Source organism: Mytilus californianus, unplaced genomic scaffold, assembly GCF_021869535.1.
Source record: "Mytilus californianus isolate M0D057914Y unplaced genomic scaffold, xbMytCali1.0.p SCAF_14, whole genome shotgun sequence".
Taxonomy (NCBI): domain Eukaryota; kingdom Metazoa; phylum Mollusca; class Bivalvia; order Mytilida; family Mytilidae; genus Mytilus; species Mytilus californianus.
Genome location: NW_026262626.1, coordinates 26,681,293 through 26,702,746, shown reverse-complemented (window position 1 = coordinate 26,702,746; position 21,454 = coordinate 26,681,293). Strand labels below are relative to the sequence as shown.

Sequence of the window (21,454 nt, the reverse complement as noted above, 5' to 3'; positions counted from 1 at the left end):
TCATTTCATAGTTTGTACCAAACAGACAGTATAATGAGAAACCCTCCCTCATTTCATAGTGTGTACCAAACAGACAGTCAAATTAAAAGGTAAATATTTGTAGGGTACTTCATATCTTTATTACATGAGTTTCATATGGACCGATACCTAATAATAAAGTTATCATCATCCTTACTCAGAATGTAGTTTGGTTTTGATCTGATTCAAATTGAAATTTTATTCGTAAATTCTACGTCATATTGATTTTTTGTCAGTAACAAGTCATTCTTCGTGTGTGCGCTGGGGAACATGTTGTTATAATTATTGGCATATCACCTTATTATGTTTGTTTGGGTTGCTCACCGAATTGTGTCAATATGATGGAACTATAATCAACTGGCATACAAGTTGGATGTTGAGCAAGCTGTAAAACCATCTTCAACCATGTTCAACCCTACAATTTTCTTCGGAAATTGCCCGTGCCAAGTCAGGAATATGACAGTTGTTTTTCACTTGTTTCGTTAATTGATAACGTTTGATTTTGTCAGGTTTTATGGAAATTCTCCTTTTTGAATTTGCATTGCACATGTTGCAGTTCGGTATTTTTGTTAACTTGTTTTATATATACACGTATAAGTTGTGTTACTATTAACTTCTGGAATAAAAATAACTTGTTTCACAATATCCATGTGTTTGTATTGAAAATTTGTAAACACAAACAATGTTTTGAGAAACTCTTGATTCTGTATGTTTTTGAATAAATTGGTGGTTGGTTTGGTGCAGAAGGTATGTTTATATTTCCTTATTTAATCAAATAACAAACTTGCACAAAACTAACTCTTCCATTTCGATGCATATTCATTGATATATTCATAAAACAGAACTGCCACTGTGCATTTCAAATATATATTATATATATTTACATATATATATGTAAGGACGACTTGTCCCAAAAACAATACCTATAAGTTAAAAGTCACTTGTGTAGGAAAATGTTGAATAATATACCTGGACATTTTGATGAGTTGAACTGATCTATAAATTCTGTCGTTGTGTTAAAATCAAAACACGTTCCACCCAGTGTGAATTCGTCTGTTTGATTAGATACCCATTCAAATAAATCTATCATTGTACAGCATTTCAAGGGATTGTCTCTCATGCCCCTGAAAAGATTCTCTAACTTACAATTTAAAAACGTTACTTCTATGGATAAACCATAATACCTTCTTCTTTGTACACCTTACATATTTACCATAACCGTTATAAAAGATAAAACTGAATGACTTATTCTGTCGAATGCAAACAGAGATAAACACGATTAAAAACCTATATCAAAATAAGTTCACAAACTGTAAAGGATTGCTTCAACTGTTCATCAACCTTCTAAACAGCTGCTATTCTTATCTTATGATCTGAAACGTTTGATCATAAGAAATGTTAAGTCCTATGATTATTTTTTATAAGTGCATCCCTCACAATTTGTTTAGCAGTGTTTACTGAGTTTTGCTTGTAGTGAGTCTAATTATGTTACGTTTCAGATAATTTAGTGTTAATTATTCTCCAAATACAGCTATTACATGAGAACCAAACTAATCTTAATATATCAAGAGTGAAGTATCTGAGGATTGCTGCAGTTAAGTGAAGTCGAAAGACTAAGCATGATCTTTTAATTTATTTTTCTACCTGGTATAAATCAGAACTTTTCGTTCGACAATTAAGTTTGGATTGAACCTTATTTTATGTGAGCATATAAATCACAGGTGACCTAAAGATAAGTCAATATTACATACAACGTTGTTATATTTGTCGTTGTTCCAAATATATTGGCAGATATTGTTGTCAACATATTCATTTGAACAAGTCTACAATTAAAAGGTAATGAAAGTTAAATACTTGAGAGTAAAAGATAACAATTTCATCTTCCGATGTTTTATATTTTTTTATAACAGTAGGTAGTTGGGAAGTAAAACATATAATATATTATTATATTATATTTTAAGCTTTAATAAATTTTATTCCGAAATAACCATTTTATCCGATTTTTCGCATTACTGTTGAATGCCCTTGTAAAGTGAAAATTATTTTCAGATTCTCCACAATTTACCATGCTCATTCAATTTGCTGTATTATATATGGATACAGTTGTTCACACCTATATGTGTTGCAAAGTTTGTAACTGTAAAATGGACTGTTGCAACAGTTGAGAATATAAAATAACGGATACAACAATTGTGATAGTCTGATTCGGTAGATTATCTTCAAATTGTCGCACCCACAATCCCCGTCCTCTTTTTCCTGAATGTGAGCTACCGAATTAGACTTAACACCGGGTTTGTATTCACATGAGCAACACGACGGATGCCTTATATGGAGTAGGATTTGCATACCCTTCAAAGAACCTGAGATCAACCCTATTTTTTCTTGTGTTCGTTTTGCTCAGTCTAAAGTGTTTCTTTGTTGTAAATTGTTTTTTTTTTGGGGGGGGGGGTCGTATTTTGCTTCTGTTTTGCATTGTAAGTTTTTGACTTAAGAGTTTGAATATCCCGTCGGTATCTTTTGCCTCTCGTTTGCAAATATCAAACTTTTAAAAATCTATTGGGAATCAAATGTCATTTGCCTTCTGTATTCGTAATGAATCTTATGTTCCGTTTTGGTAAAAATATTTTGTGTTATTATGGTTATATCTTAGAGAAATATTTTATAACTTTCGAAATGATATACCCAAAGAATTGAAAGAAAAGACTTCTGCAAAATTAACGAGAAAAAATCATAAGAAAATATAACACTTCAAGCATAATACTAATCATTAATGCATTTTTATATATATCTTCCTGGTAAGAAAGGAAACACTCCTATCGCAACCCATTATTAAACTCACACAATATTAAGGTTTAGGTTTGATAAAAACAACCCTGCTGGTAACCTGGTTAAACTGTTTGAATTTAAGGATCTGCAAGAGCAAGAATAATCTTTATATATTATTTTTTTTCACTCGAGTATTTTTCTCCTAAATGACAGAATTATCAACTGAGGATTTCCTCATATGATATCTCTCATAATTTAAAAACCCTTTTGACCCAAATTATTTTTGATTATCTTTAAAATGAATACTGTAAATTACAATAAGGCAGATAAGGTATACACCAATTTTATCAAAACTTTGCAAATGGGCACAAAATATCCACATATTTTTCATACAAATATCCATATATTATTCATACAAATATCCATATATTTTTCATACAAATATCCATATATTTTTCAATCAAATATCCATGTTTCTAATCTTTTTGTACATTCCATATATTGGTGTTTTTCCTAAAACAGAAACATCCATACGTTTTCTCATATACAAAACAATATATACTATATATACTATATATGAGACAAATAGTATATATTTATATATATATGCTCATAAATTGGTAAAATTACTATTAGCAACATGTATATATATGATACTGCGAAGATCCCTAAAGACTTTTTGTTTACCTTTTCAGACCATGTGATTTAAAATTAGAATTTAAAATCATTTTAAATTAAGTAATATATATCCCTCAAGCAAAGCTCTGATTCCTTGTCCAGATTTGGCTATATTTCAAGTCATTTCTGGTTTGATCAGCTCTGCAATCTTTTTCGAAAGTTTTTTTTTCTTTAAATAGTTCGGCCCGAAATTCACTGAATAGTTATTTATTGTCGAAATGAGCATCGGGTGAAATTAACCTGTCAATGTTATTCAAACAAGAAAAAGTTTACACTCAAAACACTTTTAATTTTGAAATCACTGAATGGATTTGTTGCCACTATTGGTCAACGGACACAAGTTGTCATTTATTTATGCAACTTTAGGAGAGAAAAACAAAAATAATGAACTCCAAGGTAAATTCAAAAGGGGAAGTTCAAAACAACTGACCAATCAAACGCTTGCCTGCAAAAACGACAGGAACGAATTAAAAAACAAATATATTTTTCCTGACTTAACACAGGCATTTCCGGTAGCAAGTACTGCAAAATATGCATCAAAGCCACACAACACAACTGACCTAAATTTTCACACAAACATATTAATGAATTTGACATAGACGACAGCTCTTGTAATTGAATTTATATACATAATGACATATACACTTTCCAGATAAGTAAAGTAAAAACAAATACAAAACATAAAAAGAAAACAACATTTATTAATTTATTTAGACCTCATGCGTCTGAATCGCACCTCTGGTTCCGTCCGCATCAGGAACGCCAAAAGCACAAAACAACAGCAAGCTGGATGTACAAGTACCGTGCCACGTCTAGAGTCGTTCGACAAAAAGGAGTTTAATAGTACGAAAACAAATAAAAAGAAAAAAAGTAAAGTAAATAAAAAGATACACAACATCAGGACCTGATGTCCATAAGTTGCACGTCTGTAAATATAGACAATGCAATTTCCCATAGGAACTCCTTTTACGGCTCAAACTGTCCCACTTTTATTATAAAGTTTCGTAAAAAATTATATCCTAGAATGGAAAGTTCATATGCACTATAATTTTTTTCCAAAGGTCAAAATATAGGGCTGTATGGCATATTTTCAACAGTTATATGCTCCGAACTTTTAAAATTCTGTAATATCCCTCCCTTAACGTTGGGTCTTCCTGAGAATTCAATTTTGCCGCTACCCATGTGTTTTTATACTGGTAACATTCCAGAGTTATCTATGAATAATATATATCTCCCAAAAAGAGGCGTGGTTTGTGAAACATTTGTATTTATAAAGTGCAACTTATAGTAATATTTATTCAAATAGAAACATCTTGAAAAACACTTTTTCTCACAACAATACTTATTAATCAGAATTTTAGCCTAAACGAAATCACTGCATATACTCTAACTTTTCTTTTACAGTACAATTTATAACCCTCCCCCCCCCCCCCCCCCACCCCTGTTTCAAATTTTTAAGTATGGAAAACAAGGCTTTAATTATTGTCAACTTACCCTATGTGCATGTTTTCTGACATGAAATGCCTAGAACCTATATGAAACTATTCTGATACAAATTGAAAGCATTTCAGAATACTATAAATGTAGAGTTTATTAGTTTATCATTCCATTATTCAAGATTATAGCTATATCCAATCCTGCATTTGTCTCCAGTCCGAATCTTACTGTATGGCTTTGCGTATTTATCTATAAAAGTTCACAATGTCTGCCTCAAATGGTCAGATTAGAATTCTTGTCACACTAATATCATCTCTTACCATATATCTAACATAATTTGGCTAATATATTAACTAGAAATGTTAAATAAAGGCAACAGTAGTATACCGCTATTCGAAATTCATAAATCGATTGAGAAAAAAATAAACAAAGCCATATTTGCAAAATTTGTATGTATGAAGTAACCAGTCTGATACATGAATTTACTAAACATTTTATAGAACTGACTGCTAAAATCTGTTTGTGCATATCTTTAAAGCACATTTATTTTTTTTTTCTATACAAAAGACCTTTATAATAAGAAAATCATAGCCTTTACAGGTTAAAATATCTGTTTTATAAGGGTTTTCTCTATGGGTTTTTTTGCCACCGGGACCTCAAATTCGCTAAATAATTCTGCTATCTCTGTGAATATAGAATATTTAGTACATTTTCAGGATATAACGCAAAATTATTAGTTTTATTGAGGTATTTTTGTATCTCTAGCGTGTATAAGTTTATGCCACGGTCACAAGAAAGCACATTCAGTTGTTACGGCTAACTCATGGGTTTTCGACAGGACAAACACACCCCAATAACAATATTCATCAAGAATCTATGAGTTTCAATGACTGCGGAGAGTAAATATAAGCAATTCTTAACAATTCATATTACAATGTTATAAATTTACTTTACATACAGGGCTTTAAGTAAACTAGGTATACTGTAAACTGTTACTTTATGCTGAGTCATCATAGTTAAGGCCCAGAATTTTCTCAATATTAATGAAATATTTATAAAACTTTATATTTGAGTTAATTTCATTAAAATCTCTGAAGATAAACCGAATTTGGTGAAGTTTCACATGTTCTCTTTTTTCACCCAATATGGTTGCAATTTTATAAATATAGACTATGGGAACTCCTTTTACAGCTAAAACTGTGTCACTTTTACTATGAAGTTTCGAAAAAAATAATATCCTAGAATGGAAAGTTCATATGCACTACATTTTTTCAAAGGTCAAAATATAGAGGTCTGCGGCATATTTTCAACATGTATATGCCCCCAACTTTTAAGAGTTTAAATTCATACTAAAATTCTGTACTACCCCTCCCGTCACTTTTATTCTTCCTCAGAATTCAATTTGGCCACTTTCCATGTGTTTTTATACTGGTAACATTTCCGAGTTATGTCTCTATGAGATAAAACATAGAGATCATATCTGGCTACCAGTAGGTAAACAAAACAAATTATCTATGAATATTATATATCTCAACAAAAGAGACGCGGTTTGCGAAACAGTTGTATATACAAAGTTCAACTTATTATTTAAGACCATTCTGTATTATGTGTAAAGAAGACACAAGATTGAAATCGTCTCGTTTGTCCTAGATTCTTGTACTGATTGGACCGCTGTATTCAAATTTGAGGTAAATGTCTAGAAATAAGGCGATTGAAGCTGTTGTTCTTTTAAATTTAAGGAAAACATTTCATTAACAAATATTGTGATCAGAATCAAAGTGTTTGTTTTATGAAACATAATAATAGTGTCGTAGAATGATTTTCCAATAATACAACAAATTCCCCCTTTTAACGCCACCACATGTTTCAGTGACATTCTATGTCAAAAATCGATAGTACTGAAATATTTTACATGTTTTAGTGTTAATGTCAAATAAATTCTTTATTTATTCATGGTAAATTTGGGATCTCTCTAAAACATGAGGTGCATATTTTTTGTGGAATCACAGTGCAAAATGTTAAAGCTAAGACAAACTAGATATCAAACTCGCCTCTTGATACGCTGATATAACTGATTATGTCATTTTTACAAACGGCATACAAGTAAATAATGGTAAAGTAAAATTCTTTACGTAGTATAATGAAATACTTGCATTACTTCCAATGACACAAGATCATTAAATGCATCGGCTGCTATATTTGAAATGCTGTTACGGTTTAAATTTCTAAAATATAAAAATAAGGAGATGTGGTATGATTGCCAATGAGACAACAAATTTTAAATAATTAATGAATTATAAATAAAACTAAAAACAATATTTTGTCGCGAACAAAATGTTGCGATACGTTTGAAATCAAGTTCATTTGTGCATAACAGTCTTCTAACGAACTTAGAGCCTAATTGGATAAATAATTTTTACGATAACAAAAAGATACACTTTATTACATAAAAAAATGAACAACACGTAATAAATTTCATGCGTCCGAAGCGCTTTTCTGGATTTACCTCCATCAGGAACGCTAAAAGCCGAATATTTGAAAGCCAAGGATGCATAAGACCCAAAACAGTTGAAGAGCTTTAAATCAAAGACGAGCTAAAATTATGAAATGATATTTCAATAAGTTGTTTTCAATTTCTCCATATTTTTATTATGTTCGTCTCATATATTTTGGTTTGAGAGCGCTGATATGGCGTTAATAAAAACGGCAAATACTTAATATAGACTTACAATTTTGACACAACGTGAGGCAAAATAAAGATGTTTATAATATTGTTTCCAATTTTCCAGCCACTATATGGAGTGTGTAGGTTTTTTAAGATTGTTATACGAAATAAACTTGACATTTATATAAAAAGAGTCATAGTGTACGGAATGGTTCTCGTTCACAATCAAACATATTTCAGACGTATATGTTTACACTTGGAAATTATGGCAGTTTTAGGTAAATTGCTGTTAGTAAAGAACCAAAAGTAATTTTAGTCTATAGTAGTAGTTTTCTTATGACTAACTTACATTATTTTAAGGAATGTTAATCCAGAAAACGAATTAGAATCAACGGTCGTAATAGAATTATTAAAAAGGCTTCTGAAAACAAAGAATAATTGAAAAATCAGATAAAAATGCAATTTTATGATAACATGATAATCCCTCGCCAATTTACAATCATCATATATTCAAAATATTGCCGTCAAAAAGGAGAGGACAGACTGCTCATAACTGGACGCATGTGTATGTGCCTGACCCGGAACATCATTGATGGCAATGCTTAGCTATATTTTAATAGTTTTGTTTTTAAAGGAATTAATTGTTGACTGATAGATCTTTGATCTTATTATGTTGAAAAACAAATTAAACAATAAATTTCGTGCGTCCGGAGCACTTTTTTGGACTTATTTTCAACAAGAACGCTCTAATCTCGACATTTGAAAGCTAGAAATGCCTATATACGCAGAAACGCTAGAAGCATTTTGACAATTTTTTATAAATTTTGACTTTGATGGAGAGTTGTCTCATTGGCACTCATACCACATCTCCTTATATCTAAACATAATGAACAAGTTCATCTAAGGAATTGCCTAATGGAGTTTAAACCTTAGTTTCTCCAATTATTACTTTGTTTATGAACGCGGAATATTGAAAAAGTATTTGGCATCTCTAAAATTCTCGAAATCTCATTGATAAGCTACCATACTATATTTTAGTACAAAATAACTTATCTGGCTGATCAAGTGTTTTAATTCGATCGTCAATGTAATTATTTTGTAGACGAAATGCGTCTGGCTGAATAAATTATAAGCCTGGTATAGTACATTATTTTGTTTAACCATTTCAATTTACGGAAATAGCAAAGATCACAATAAGGTTTGTATGGTTGTAACTATAATACACCTCATTACTTCGGAATTTTCCTTTGGATTTTTAAATGGTATGTTATATGTCTTTTTTGTAATTTCAGTGAACAAGGGTCAAGGAGGTGGGCTGATACTAAAGTATTCTAGATATCCCTCAACAGATCCATATGCAGTTCCATATGCATGCCCAAATTCAGGGAACAATTTCGGATAACTCTTATCAGATCTTTCTTTTAACTGTTAAAGACAGGCGATAGATACCAAAGGGACATTCAAACTCATAAGTTGAAAATAAACTGACAACGCCATGGCTAAATAGAAAATGACCAACAGACAAAAAACAGTACACAAAACACAACATTGAAAACTAAAGACTGAGCAACAAGAACCCCATAAACAAACTGGGGTGAGATAGGTGCTCCGGAAGGGTAAGCAAAATCTACTCCACATGTGGCACCCTTAATTTCGGAAATTGAAATTGATAATATTTGTGATACTCATTTTATACTTTTATAGATTCGTTGTGATTTGGATCTTGAATTCTTGCATTAACACCTATCGTCAACTTTTGACATTAGTATGTCTTTAGATATTTTCTGTGTTGTATGATTGCTGTTCAATTTAAACAGAAACGTTCAGGAAAAAAAACAACATAACACGCTAAGTTAAAAGATTGTGAAACACGAAACCAAAACGAATGGCAAAAAGGGTTACTAAGATTCCCCTGGAGGGTAAGCAGTTGCTTCTGATTTGCGTCAAAATCGTTGTATAATATGAAAACTTATATGGAGGTAGTATGGTTTCCAATGAGCCAATTGACCACCAGAAACAAAATGATGTAAGCAACAATTCTAATTTACTAAATCGAAAATAATTGAAACAAAAAACCAACGACTTGATTTCATATGCAAAGCAATACACGAACACAAAAATAATGGACAACCACTGAATAAAAAGCTACTGATTTTTGACAAGCATAAGCAAAATATGGCAGTGGTTAACTTGTTAGCGAGAATTCAACCCTCCGTTAGCATTGGACAGTAGTGTAATTACACAAAAAAAAGAAAAATCATATGAAAAAAACAATGACTCATCAGAAATACACAATGCACAAAAAACAATTAACAAAAGACTAAATGCACAAAATACCGATCAATGAGTATTTGCAGTTAGAGAAAGCTACTTTAAAGCAATTAAAACCAATGAAGTAATCATGTTTTCCTAACGAAAATCAATCAGTACACGTCCATTGGATTTATCTATAAAGACATGACGATTTAACTGTCTGCAAAAACATGACCTTGTGCAATGCCAAAATATAAGACATATTTAAGCCTTATATTTCTAGATCTGTATGGCTGGTTGTTTCAAAATAAACAGATTGTGCAACAGAAACCACATGCACCAAACAAAGTGAAGGTGTGGAGAAACTCGTATGCACTATGAGGATTAAAAGATGAACGTGTTATAAGCAAAATCATTACATATCTAAAAAAGGGCCGAAAGATATCAAGGGGACATTCAAACTCATAATCCAAAAATGAACTGACAACGCCAAAGCTAAAAATGAAAAAGGCAAATAACAGTGCACAACACACATAGAAAACTAAAAGACTGAGCAACACGAACCCCGCCAGAAAATATGCATAGATAATTCAGCCTGATTGTATATACCGAAAGCATAAAGCGAATTATACACAAATTCTAGGTAACACAAGTCTGAAAAATATTGTTTTCGCATAAAACAATACTTACAATGATGTAGTATTTGAAGGTATATTACCGGGTATAATATCCAAACCTCTGTTACTACAATCAATCCTTGTTCCTACGCAGTCACACATAGATAGTTGCGGTTCACTACACGTCACAGCATATGCCTCTTGTATTGCGCAGATGATTAAAACAATTGTCTCTATACCCAACATATTTCCAACCGTCTTATCGTTTTGCCTAGAATTGTAAACAAACAATGCTACATCAAAACATTAAGGAAAATGAGTTTGAGAGCGATTCAAAAAGCAGCAAACACACATATCTTCCAGTTAAACCCATCAGTATACAAAAGACAAACGCACAGTTCCTAAGAAATATCAATACATTGAGACTTCTGTTAGATTTCTTCAATAATGAAGGAAATTAGATAAGGATACGTTATTAAACATGATTGAGGACATGCTTTTGATACACCACTTACATGACATATTTATAGATTATCATTGGTTATCTCAACGAGATTGATTTTCTCGCTTGAGCCGGTACGGCGAAAGTGAGAAAAGCAATCGAGTTGAGATGACCAATGATAATCTGTTTATCGCTATTTTACCTCTGAGGACGTTGTTAATTTCCTTGACAACGGCACGTGTTCCCTTAGTTTCTAGCGATAATTTTCATATCACTCGACTCCGTTTACATAACACTCGACTCCGTTGAGAACAGAAATTATCAGTCAGCAAGATCAAAGGAAAAAATCGTAAAATAGCGATAATACTGTGTACTGATTAGAATGCATATGGTCAAAGCGATAATTTTCTACAAAAAATTAAAGACTAATGCTGTAAACATCTGCAGGTGACAGGTTGGTTTTCCATAATTATATAAAGACATTCAAAAGCAATATCGGATGTCACCAAATACCTGAAATTTCGAAAATTCAAATGCTATATCTATACATGCATATAAAAAGTTGTGCAAATATAATTAAGTTTGAAGAATTTAAGAAATTTGAAGAAAGTTATTCAATTCTACAGTTTCCAGGACAACGCCAGCCATTTGAAAATTCCAATGATGAATCGCACATCTACAAATGCAACGTAACATTTCTGCTTAGTATCATTACGATTGAGGCATTAACAAAATTGTTTTTGATTTGCAATTTTGAAAATTCCAAAGACAGATGACACATTGGCACAAGTGACGTTCCATCCAAATGAATTTTTTCTTTAGTTGATATTATATGTTATTAGAAAATACTCCTTTGATGTGTTTTCTAAAAGCTTTCAATGTCTATTTAATTTCCAGTTGCCATTGCAATTTCGGCCATACTGTATACACATCTAGATCTACACATACCATTTTCGTAAAATTTCAATTAGTTAGGTCTAAAAGGCAAAGATTTAGAATTTTCAAAAAACATCACATTCTTGCCGTTTCCATGAAAACGGTGGCCATGCTTCATATTATTAAGTCATATGCACAATAACTATTAGTGGTCATTAGCTTGGTATAGTTCCATTATCATTAGTCCAGTCAATACCTTGAACTAGCGCGGATAACAAAATTAGAGGAAAAATATTAATATTAAAAAAAAGGAAAGTCAAAATAACCCGACCTCCGTTCGGGGTGACATAATAAAACTCAACACGATTTTGCAGAATGCGTAAATAGCAATTTAGTTAAACGGCTATTCTACCTGATGGAAATAATCCTTTTTATTTTATCAGATATCTTATCAGATCATCAAAGAATGGCCAACAATGCAAAAGGGGGGAATAAAAAATCATAAGTCAAAGAACGACAGATAACTCGCTGTCTGAACGAAAAAGACAAACAAAATAATAACAGCCCACAAAACGCTAAAGCATTATGAATTGAATGACCGAAACACGATGTCTTTCTTTCATCTCACTAGTGACATTTTTTTGCGGTCTTAGATCTCAAGATTCCAGAGCTGTTGTCTTATTTGTAATTTAAACGATTGAACATTTTTCTGAATGTGGTTTAAGAAATTAAACTCTATAAAAAATACCTGGTTATCGAGGGCGTATGGTTTTAAAATAGTCCCAAGTTGGAAAATAAATTAATAATATGTTTTTAAAATCGATTGATTTCTCTCTCTGCTAGTTTCAAATGTGATTGTGAAGAAGGGTCTTACAAATAAACGAAAAGAAATACATGCATTTTCGACATGAAACGATATTTGTTATTAAAGAGAAAATACTAGTAAACTTACATAAATTGAAAACATTATCGATGTTTTTACAGATAAAATTTAAATAGATGTTCAATTATTGTTTGGCTTAGTCATACGACGTAGCTTTATATTCGTGGGGTGACAAATCAAGAAAAATTCGCTCATTTTAAGAGTTTAATGGAACGACATACCTCACGGCTTAGTATTCCGTCACTTTTTCAACTGGACGTGCAAATTGTTGTCTAGTATTAGTGTGCTATATACCTAGACAGCTTCTTTTTTAGCGTAATATCTCTGTGAATCGTGAATTTTCCCAAAAATATCTTTATATATTGTCAAATATTATTGCATAGTATTGCATAGTTAAATATTAGATATGAATATTTTTTGTCGAAAATTCCTTAGATAAAGATATTTTTTTTCATTTTCTTACATGTTGGAAGCGAGGTAATGCATCACTCATCTCTGGCAATCGGGCATAAATATGACTAGCTGAATTCGTAAAGTATTCCCAGAGCATGCTTCCATAGAAAAAATTCCTCAGTTATCAATAGGGACTACCGAGAAATTGTCCAAAATGTCAAAAAATTGAGATTTTTTTAAATCCCCCCTTTTGACCTTCGACCACAGTTTTCAAACATCTGCACCACTTTGGCACTCTACGACATGGCTTTATCAAAGGGAATTATATTTATCTTCAAAATAAGAACAATATTAGCCGTGAGATATTTCGGTCCATTAAATTTTTAAATTTACCTTACTTGTCACCGTACTATATTAAGCTTTTCAACTGGCAATGCATTAAGCTACTAGGTTCTATAGAAAATAAACTAGAGCATGTAATTTAGCGATAGTTTGAAAGCAATTGGTCGACGAATGGCAAAATGTAATTTTCTTGTATTTATAATGTCACTGGGAAAAGGGGAACACTTCTTACTGAAAAAAAGATAAATAAATATGTGAAAAAAGGTAAATTTTAAATGGTGGAAGTCCATAAAAACTGACACATTCAAGTGTGAGACTTAATCAGCCAACGGAATAATGGATTATCACTGTAATATTCCTAACTTGTTACAGACATTTTCCGCAGAAATTGATTGGTTAGATCTGGTTTTATTGCAAGCTTAAACTCCCACAATTTAATAACTAAATCTACACGATACAACCCGAAACTTTAAATTGTCAGTAATAATAAATAAAAAGAACATCAGGGGAATAGTACTATGTATTTTCAGACAACTTTGTGGATTTCATTGTAGCATCTTCGCCAAAGAATCGTATTCGTATTCTCATTGAGCCAACGTTTGAACATCAAATATAGAGTTTTTAAGACTTATGGATGAGACAGCCAATTTGGAACACCAATGTACACGTTCTAATACCCTTTATTTCTATAGCAAGCAAATTAATTAGACTGCAAATAATAAATAAAATTCAAATACAGAGTATTATGTGATACCAAAATATTTCAAATGCAAAAACTCCAGCATTGAATCTATTTTGAGTTTTATTTGTGTACAAACGCTTCGGGCTATCACATTTCTTTGAAAGCGCCAAGGCGCTTCTTACCACCAATGATTAAATGCTCAACACTTTTACGAACGTGTACATATTTTCAAATGAAACATATAATTCATATATTGACATTGTAATGCTAGAACAGGAAAATGTCCTGTTCAATCAAGCTTTAGCTAGTTTTCTTTAATTTCATTTTTAAATGTGCTGTAATTTGTCATGGAAACCACAAGTAATCATTGCCTTTGCGGTTTAAAAAGATACAAAACTTCACTATAAACTACTTCGTGATTGGTGTCTGTCAATCAAAATAGCATATCATTATTAAACGCCTATGAAGTAAATGTAGTAATCGTAAAATGGTGTTTGATGTTGAATAAATAAGTATATAATATCTATAGTGAAGTATTTATGTTACTTACTTTAAAAACGGCTCTCAAAAAGGAGAAGTCTAATTATACAATCTATTATACGTGAAGGAAGAATCCGAAGTTAAGACGTTAGCAGATACGTTATACTGTCTTTACTGAATGCTATTTTCGTATGCGTAAATGTTTGGTCAAGGAAGGGAGTTGAATACACGTACACAAACAAAATTACAAAACAATGAGTGTAACATCTTGCAACTTGTAATATCTTAGGTTGGTAGCTTGTTCATTGATTTCATTTTTTTTTGAAAAAATTATTATTTAATTTTCATTATCATAAAACTAAACAAATTGTTTTATTTTATCTTCTTATATTAGGCCAACATAAAAAATAAGGAGGTGTGGTATGATTGCCAAGAGACAACTATCCATAAAGACCAATTCATAAAAAAGATTGCAGGTTACTGTATGGTCTTCAACACAATGACAAAATCACATTCATGTACAGTATAGTATGCTATGATTACCCTTGTCATAACAAAAAGTCAAACAATTCACTACAGAATATCATCGGTCAGATATAAAATACAACCTTGAGCGAAAATCAAATATGGCAGACAACAACTTTGTTTCCTATGAACGACTACCAAACGTATATACAACAGTCTTTTTCAGGGAGGAGCAAATGATGCTAAGTGAAAAACCATTCTGATACAAATAAAACTTTCTCTAAAACTTACGTTATGAAGTTTCTTGTGTATTTTTCCCGTCGAAAACATTTCATGTAAGGTAAAAAGGTTTTTTTTAACAGACTACCGGCATTTCTAGCAGACAGTACTGTCAATAGGCTGGTTCTGTCGCACAATCACAATATTTAATGCAAATGTATCAGACTCCCACCTATAACTGAGATAAGACTCGCGTACGGAGAGCTTTTCAATTAATTACTCAAATGCAGAATGGTATCATATGTACAGACGTCAAGAGGCGGACAAGTAGCTAGTTGACGACATACTGAGTAACAAACAGTTTACGACAAAGGGACGTGATCATATTGTAACAATGGAATATGTAAGGAAAATTAATGTTGTTGTCAGTATATTTTCAACTTATGAGTTTGAATTTCCCTTTGGTATCTTTCGCCTCTCTAGTAATATCAGAATAGTTCAAATGCAACCATTCCAGCATAAAGTGCTGATTTATTTTAGGTTTTTGTTTTTATACAAAATATTTGAGTGTATCACAGCTGTTTGAAGCGCAAAGACACTTTTTACTACCAATGTTCGCACGCTGAATACTTTTACGAACGCGTATACATTATAATCGAAGCATTTAGTTAATATCATTAGATTGTAATGCTACGACCAGAAAATGTCCTGTAAACTTTTTTTTGTTTTCATTAAATTAATCGTATTCAGAGTTGTAACTTTAAAACTTATGGAGAGAACACGAAGTCATTGCTTCTCCAGTTTATAACGATACAACATTTCACTTTAAACCACTACTTGATACATTTTAGCTGTCTGTCAACCAAGGCAAATAGCAACATTTTAAGGAAATGTTATGCTATTATGGTAACATGGAATGGTTGTTGGTGCTGATTAAGATAGTTAACAAGCATAACAATAAAATATGTATGTTACTTACTATTAAAATGGTTATCAAAACTGGAGAAATCTGATTATGCAATCTCTTTTACGTGAAGGAAAAATCCGAAGTTAGCAAAATTGATTTAATGTCTAAAATAATCGTTATTTGCGTATGCGGCAGATGTTACATATTGTCAATTCTATTTTTGATCCAGGAAGAACGTATGATACAATTGCACAAACAAACTTGTTAACAAATGAATGATTTAGTAACATCTTTCAAATACTGTATGTATATCTTAGGTTGGTAGCTTATTTATTGATTTTCAATTCTATTTTTCTAAATAATTTATAATTAATTTTTCTCAGTCGTAAAAAGACCAAATTGTTTTGTTTCATCTTGTAACAATGTTAGGCCAACATGAACAAAATGAGATGTGATATGATTGCCAAGTGAAAGTTATCTATAATGACCAATTCATTGAACAGACATGTGAACAATTACAGGTAACCGTACAGTCTTTAAGAATGAGAAAACGCACATACCGTATAGTATGACATTAAAAGCCCTGTTATGACAAAATGTTAAATAATTCACAACACAAAAACATCGGTCTGATTTACAATACAACAATGAGCAAAAATCAAATATAGAGGTCAACAACTTTGTTTCATAAGAACGAATGCCAACCGTATAAAATTATACAGCTGTTTTTGTTGGGAAGATACAACATGTACAATGATGCATTATGAATAAACCATTCTAGCTAACACAACACGGTCTAAAAAAGCATAATGGAGTTTCTTGTGTATTTTTCACGTCGCATACATTGTATGTTCGGTGAACAGGCTCTTTACCAGACTGACGACATTTCTATAAAACACAAAATGTGCTCCTTTTATAGCTGATGGTACTGTCAATACGCCACACTATCACAATTTTTTATGATAATGTATAACTAATTATAATAAAACTACCGAACTCCAAGGCAAATTCAAATAGGAGGAAGTCTATAAAAATCTAGACTCGTACCAATAACTAAGATAAAAGCTCTAAAGATGACGGTATGAATGGTACAGTAGGTTGCGAAAGATTATACAAATATATTCATGAAGTATCATCGAGCTTGAAACGAACCGAAAGATTAATCGTCAGAAGGTTTTTACGGTCCATCATCTAAAGGTAAGTTTCAAACACTTTTCAAATTGAGGTTTCGAAACTTTTTTTTTAAAAGGAAACAAAATGCCATTGCAAGTAATAGCGGCTGTTACCTTAATTGGTAATTGGCATTGTAACATCAGCCGTTTTGAAAATTCAAAAGTTAAATGCCAACCTACAGTTGTGTTCATTTTCATTATGTTTGAAACATTTTTAAAAAATGAGCAATTCTGCTGTTTCAATTGCAAAGACGGCAATTTGAAAAATTCTGAAGATACATGTCACATTTTCTCATGGAAGTGTACATTTCTGTAAAGTTAAATTTAGATTCAAGAATTTGTAAATAATGCAAAGAACGGTAAATATCGCAAAGAACGGAAGACTATTTTCTGCCTTGAAACAAATACAAATACATAACAGTCAACTAAACGCTTAAGCATCATGCATTTGTTTTCGGATACGAGATGTGTGAGTCACAACTCACCTGTGACATGCTTTTGAGGTCTTAGATCTGAAGATTGTATTATCTGTAATTTTACCGATAGAATTATTTGGAATTTGTTTGTAGTTTAAACAATTACACTCTATAAAATTATCTGCCAATCGAGGGCATATGGGTTTAAACTTGGTACAATCAAAAACCTGATAATAAATTGTTCAAATAAGGCCTTTAAAAATAGTGGAGTTAGTTACTTTTGGAGTGTCAAAAACTCGTTGGAAGTACTTGATAAATTGCATGCATATATTGGTGATTTTGAATCGGTTCAAAGTTTTGATTTTTCTACCCTATATACCACTTTGCCTCATATTCTTATTAAGAAAACATTCACACACCTAATTAAATGGGCATTTAAAAAGTCTGAATGCGAATACATATGTTCAAACTCTTTTATGTCATTTTTTAGTAGCAACAAACAAAAGAACTATGTCAATTGGACATGCTTTGATACTATATCTGCCCTTAAATTTTTACTTGATAACATTTTTGTTCGCTTTGGAGATTCCGTATATCGTCAAGTTATCGGAATTCCAATGGGGACTAACTGTGCACCACTTATTGCGGACCTGACCTGTTTTTGTATTGTTATGAGTTACAATTTATGACTAAAATCAGCAAAGACCCATCGAAACAACATCTGATACAAAAACTTAACAATACTTTTAGATATTTGGATGATATATTGGCTCTCAATAATGACGACTTCAGTATGTATACTAAAGAAATTTATCCTGTTGAACTTACTTTAAATAAAGCTAATACTAACAATGACCAGTGTCCTTTCCTCGATCTTGATATCTATATCATTAACGGGAAGCTTAATACAAAAATTTATGATTAAAGAGATGATTTTTCATTTCCTATCGTTAATTATCCATTTTTAGATGGTGACGTTCACTTGTCACCATCTTATGGTGTTTATATATCTCAACTTGTACGATTCGCTCGTGTATGTAACAACGTATTAGATTTTAGCGAGAGAAATTTATGTATTACTGAAAAATTATTACACCAGGGTTTTCGATATCATAAACTAGTCAAAACATTTACTAAATTTTATCATCGGTATAAGGACATCATTCGTAAATATAACTCAACAGGCAGATATCTTATACGTTCGGGTATTTCACATCCAATCTTTTATGGTAATATTCTTTACAAAGCACAAAAATGTCAGTATTCACCTCAAAAGCTAACAAAACCTTTAAACAGACTTATTAAGAACGGATATAGTTACGATACTGTTGTCAGGTCATTAAAGATTGCCTATATTGGCTTTAATATTAATTCACTTATAGGTTGCACTTTGTAAATACAGCTGTTTCTCAAACCACGCCTCTTTTGGGGAGATATATAATATTCATAGATATGTTAATTTGTTAATGTACTGGTTCCCATTTATGATCTCTGTGTTTCCTCTCATAGAGACATCACTTGGGAATGTAACCAGTATAGAAAAACATGGTAGCGCCTAAATTTTAATTCTTAGGAGGTCCAAATATGAAGGTAAGGGTAGTATAGAATTTTAGTATAAGTTTAAACTCTTAGAAGTTCAGGGCATATAAATGTTGAAAATATGCCGCACAGCCCTATATTTTGACCTTTGAATAAAATAGTAGTGCATATAAACTTTCCGTTCTGGGATATAATTTTTCACGAAACTTCATAGTAAAAGTGTCACAGTTTTAGCCGCAAAGGGAGTTCCTATGGGAAATTGCATTGTCTATATTTACAGAATTGCAACCTATATAGGGTTAAAAAATAGAACATACAGAATTTCACAAAATCTGGTTTATCTCAGAGATTTTAAAGAATTTAACACAAATATGAAGTTTTATAAATTTTTCATGAAGATTGAGAAAATCCTGAGCCTTAACTATGATGACTCAGCATAAATTCACAGTTTACAGTATGCATGGTTTACTTAAAGCCCTGAATTCAAAATAAATTCACAATATATGCCTATTTGTGATTTTAATTGTTTAGAAGTGTTTATATTTACTCTTCGCAGTCATTGCAACTCATTGATCCTTCCTAAATAATTTTGTTGGGTTATTTTTGTCCTGTCGATAACCCAAAAGTAAGCCGTAACACCTAAATGTGTTTTTTTGTGACCGCGGCATTAAAAAGTACAAGCTAGAATTACAAAAAGACCTCAATAAAACTTACAATAGTGTGTTCTATCCTAAATATATACTAAATACTCCACATTGCTAGAAACAAGGAAAATATTTAGGAAATGTGAGGCCCCAGGGGGCAAAAAACAGAAAAAAAATGCCTACCCTGGGTCATAAAACAGATAATTTAACTTGTAAATGCTATGATTTTATTATTTTCAAGGTCTTTTGTAAACAAAACAATAACTGTGCTGGAAAGTTATGCAAAAATAAGATGTAAGCAGTCATTTCTATCAAACTTTTAGTGAATTTATGCACCAGACTGATATCTTCTTAAATACAATTTTGCAAATATGGCTTTGTTTAGACACTTCTAGTTCATACATTAACTAACTTATGTTAGTTATATGGTTAGAGATGATGCTGTTGTGACAAGAATTCTTAACTGACCATTTGAGACAGAAATTGTGAACTTTCATTGACAAATAGGCATACAGTAAGATGTGGACTGGAGACACAAGCAGGATTGGATACTTTGTATAATCTTGAATGTTGGAATGATTAACTTCTAAACAATACATTTATAGTATTCTAAAATGCTTTCAATTTGTTATCAGAATAGTTTCAAACATGTTTTAGACATTTCATGTCAGAAAACATGCACATAGGGTAAGCTGGCAATGGTTAAAGTCTTGTTTTCAAATTCTTTAAAAAACTGAAACAGGGGTAGGGGTATAAAATGTACTGTAAAAGGAAACTTAGAGTATATGCAGTGATTTCCTTAAGGCTATAATTCTGATAAATAAGTATTGTTGTGAGAAAAAGTGTTTTTAGAAGGTTTTCTATTTGAATAAATGTTTGTATAGGTTGCACTTTGTAAATACAGCTGTTTCTCAAACCACGCCTCTTTTGGGGAGATATATAATATTCATAGATATGTTAATTTGTTAATGTACTGGTTCCCATTTATGATCTCTGTGTTTCCTCTCATAGAGACATCACTTGGGAATGTAACCAGTATAGAAAAACATGGTAGCGCCTAAATTTTAATTCTTAGGAGGTCCAAATATGAAGGTAAGGGTAGTATAGAATTTTAGTATAAGTTTAAACTCTTAGAAGTTCAGGGCATATAAATGTTGAAAATATGCCGCACAGCCCTATATTTTGACCTTTGAATAAAATAGTAGTGCATATAAACTTTCCGTTCTGGGATATAATTTTTCACGAAACTTCATAGTAAAAGTGTCACAGTTTTAGCCGCAAAGGGAGTTCCTATGGGAAATTGCATTGTCTATATTTACAGAATTGCAACCTATAGGGTCTTTGCATCGGAATTAAACACATTTATTCTAAAACCAGTTGTTGGCATGACACGGGTTATCTTCTTCTCATATATTTTATGACGGTATAATACTAAACCCTTAACAGGAGGGATTGTGCCTGATATTCATATGATGCAGACATAATCTATTAATCTGTTTAATTGAGGTCTGGAGCTGGCATGTCAGTCACTGCTAGTAGTCTGTTGTTATTTATGTATTA

At 31.6% G+C, this 21,454-nt stretch overlaps 1 protein-coding gene across 3 annotated transcripts in view; it reads right to left on the bottom strand.

The window, feature by feature from the left end:
• LOC127724456 (A disintegrin and metalloproteinase with thrombospondin motifs 15-like) overlaps positions 1 to 10,683 on the bottom strand; it is a 110,816-nt gene extending 100,133 nt beyond the window's left edge. For all 3 annotated transcript variants that reach the window (XM_052231421.1, XM_052231420.1, XM_052231419.1), the window contains exons 1-2: positions 10,508 to 10,683; positions 988 to 1,142 (exon numbers count right to left, since the gene is read on the bottom strand). In XM_052231421.1, the coding sequence (XP_052087381.1) occupies positions 988 to 1,142; positions 10,508 to 10,680 (328 nt within the window). In that variant the 5' untranslated portion in view covers positions 10,681 to 10,683. The remainder of the gene's footprint in view (positions 1 to 987; positions 1,143 to 10,507) is intronic.
• Between the last annotated feature and the right edge of the window lie 10,771 nt (positions 10,684 to 21,454).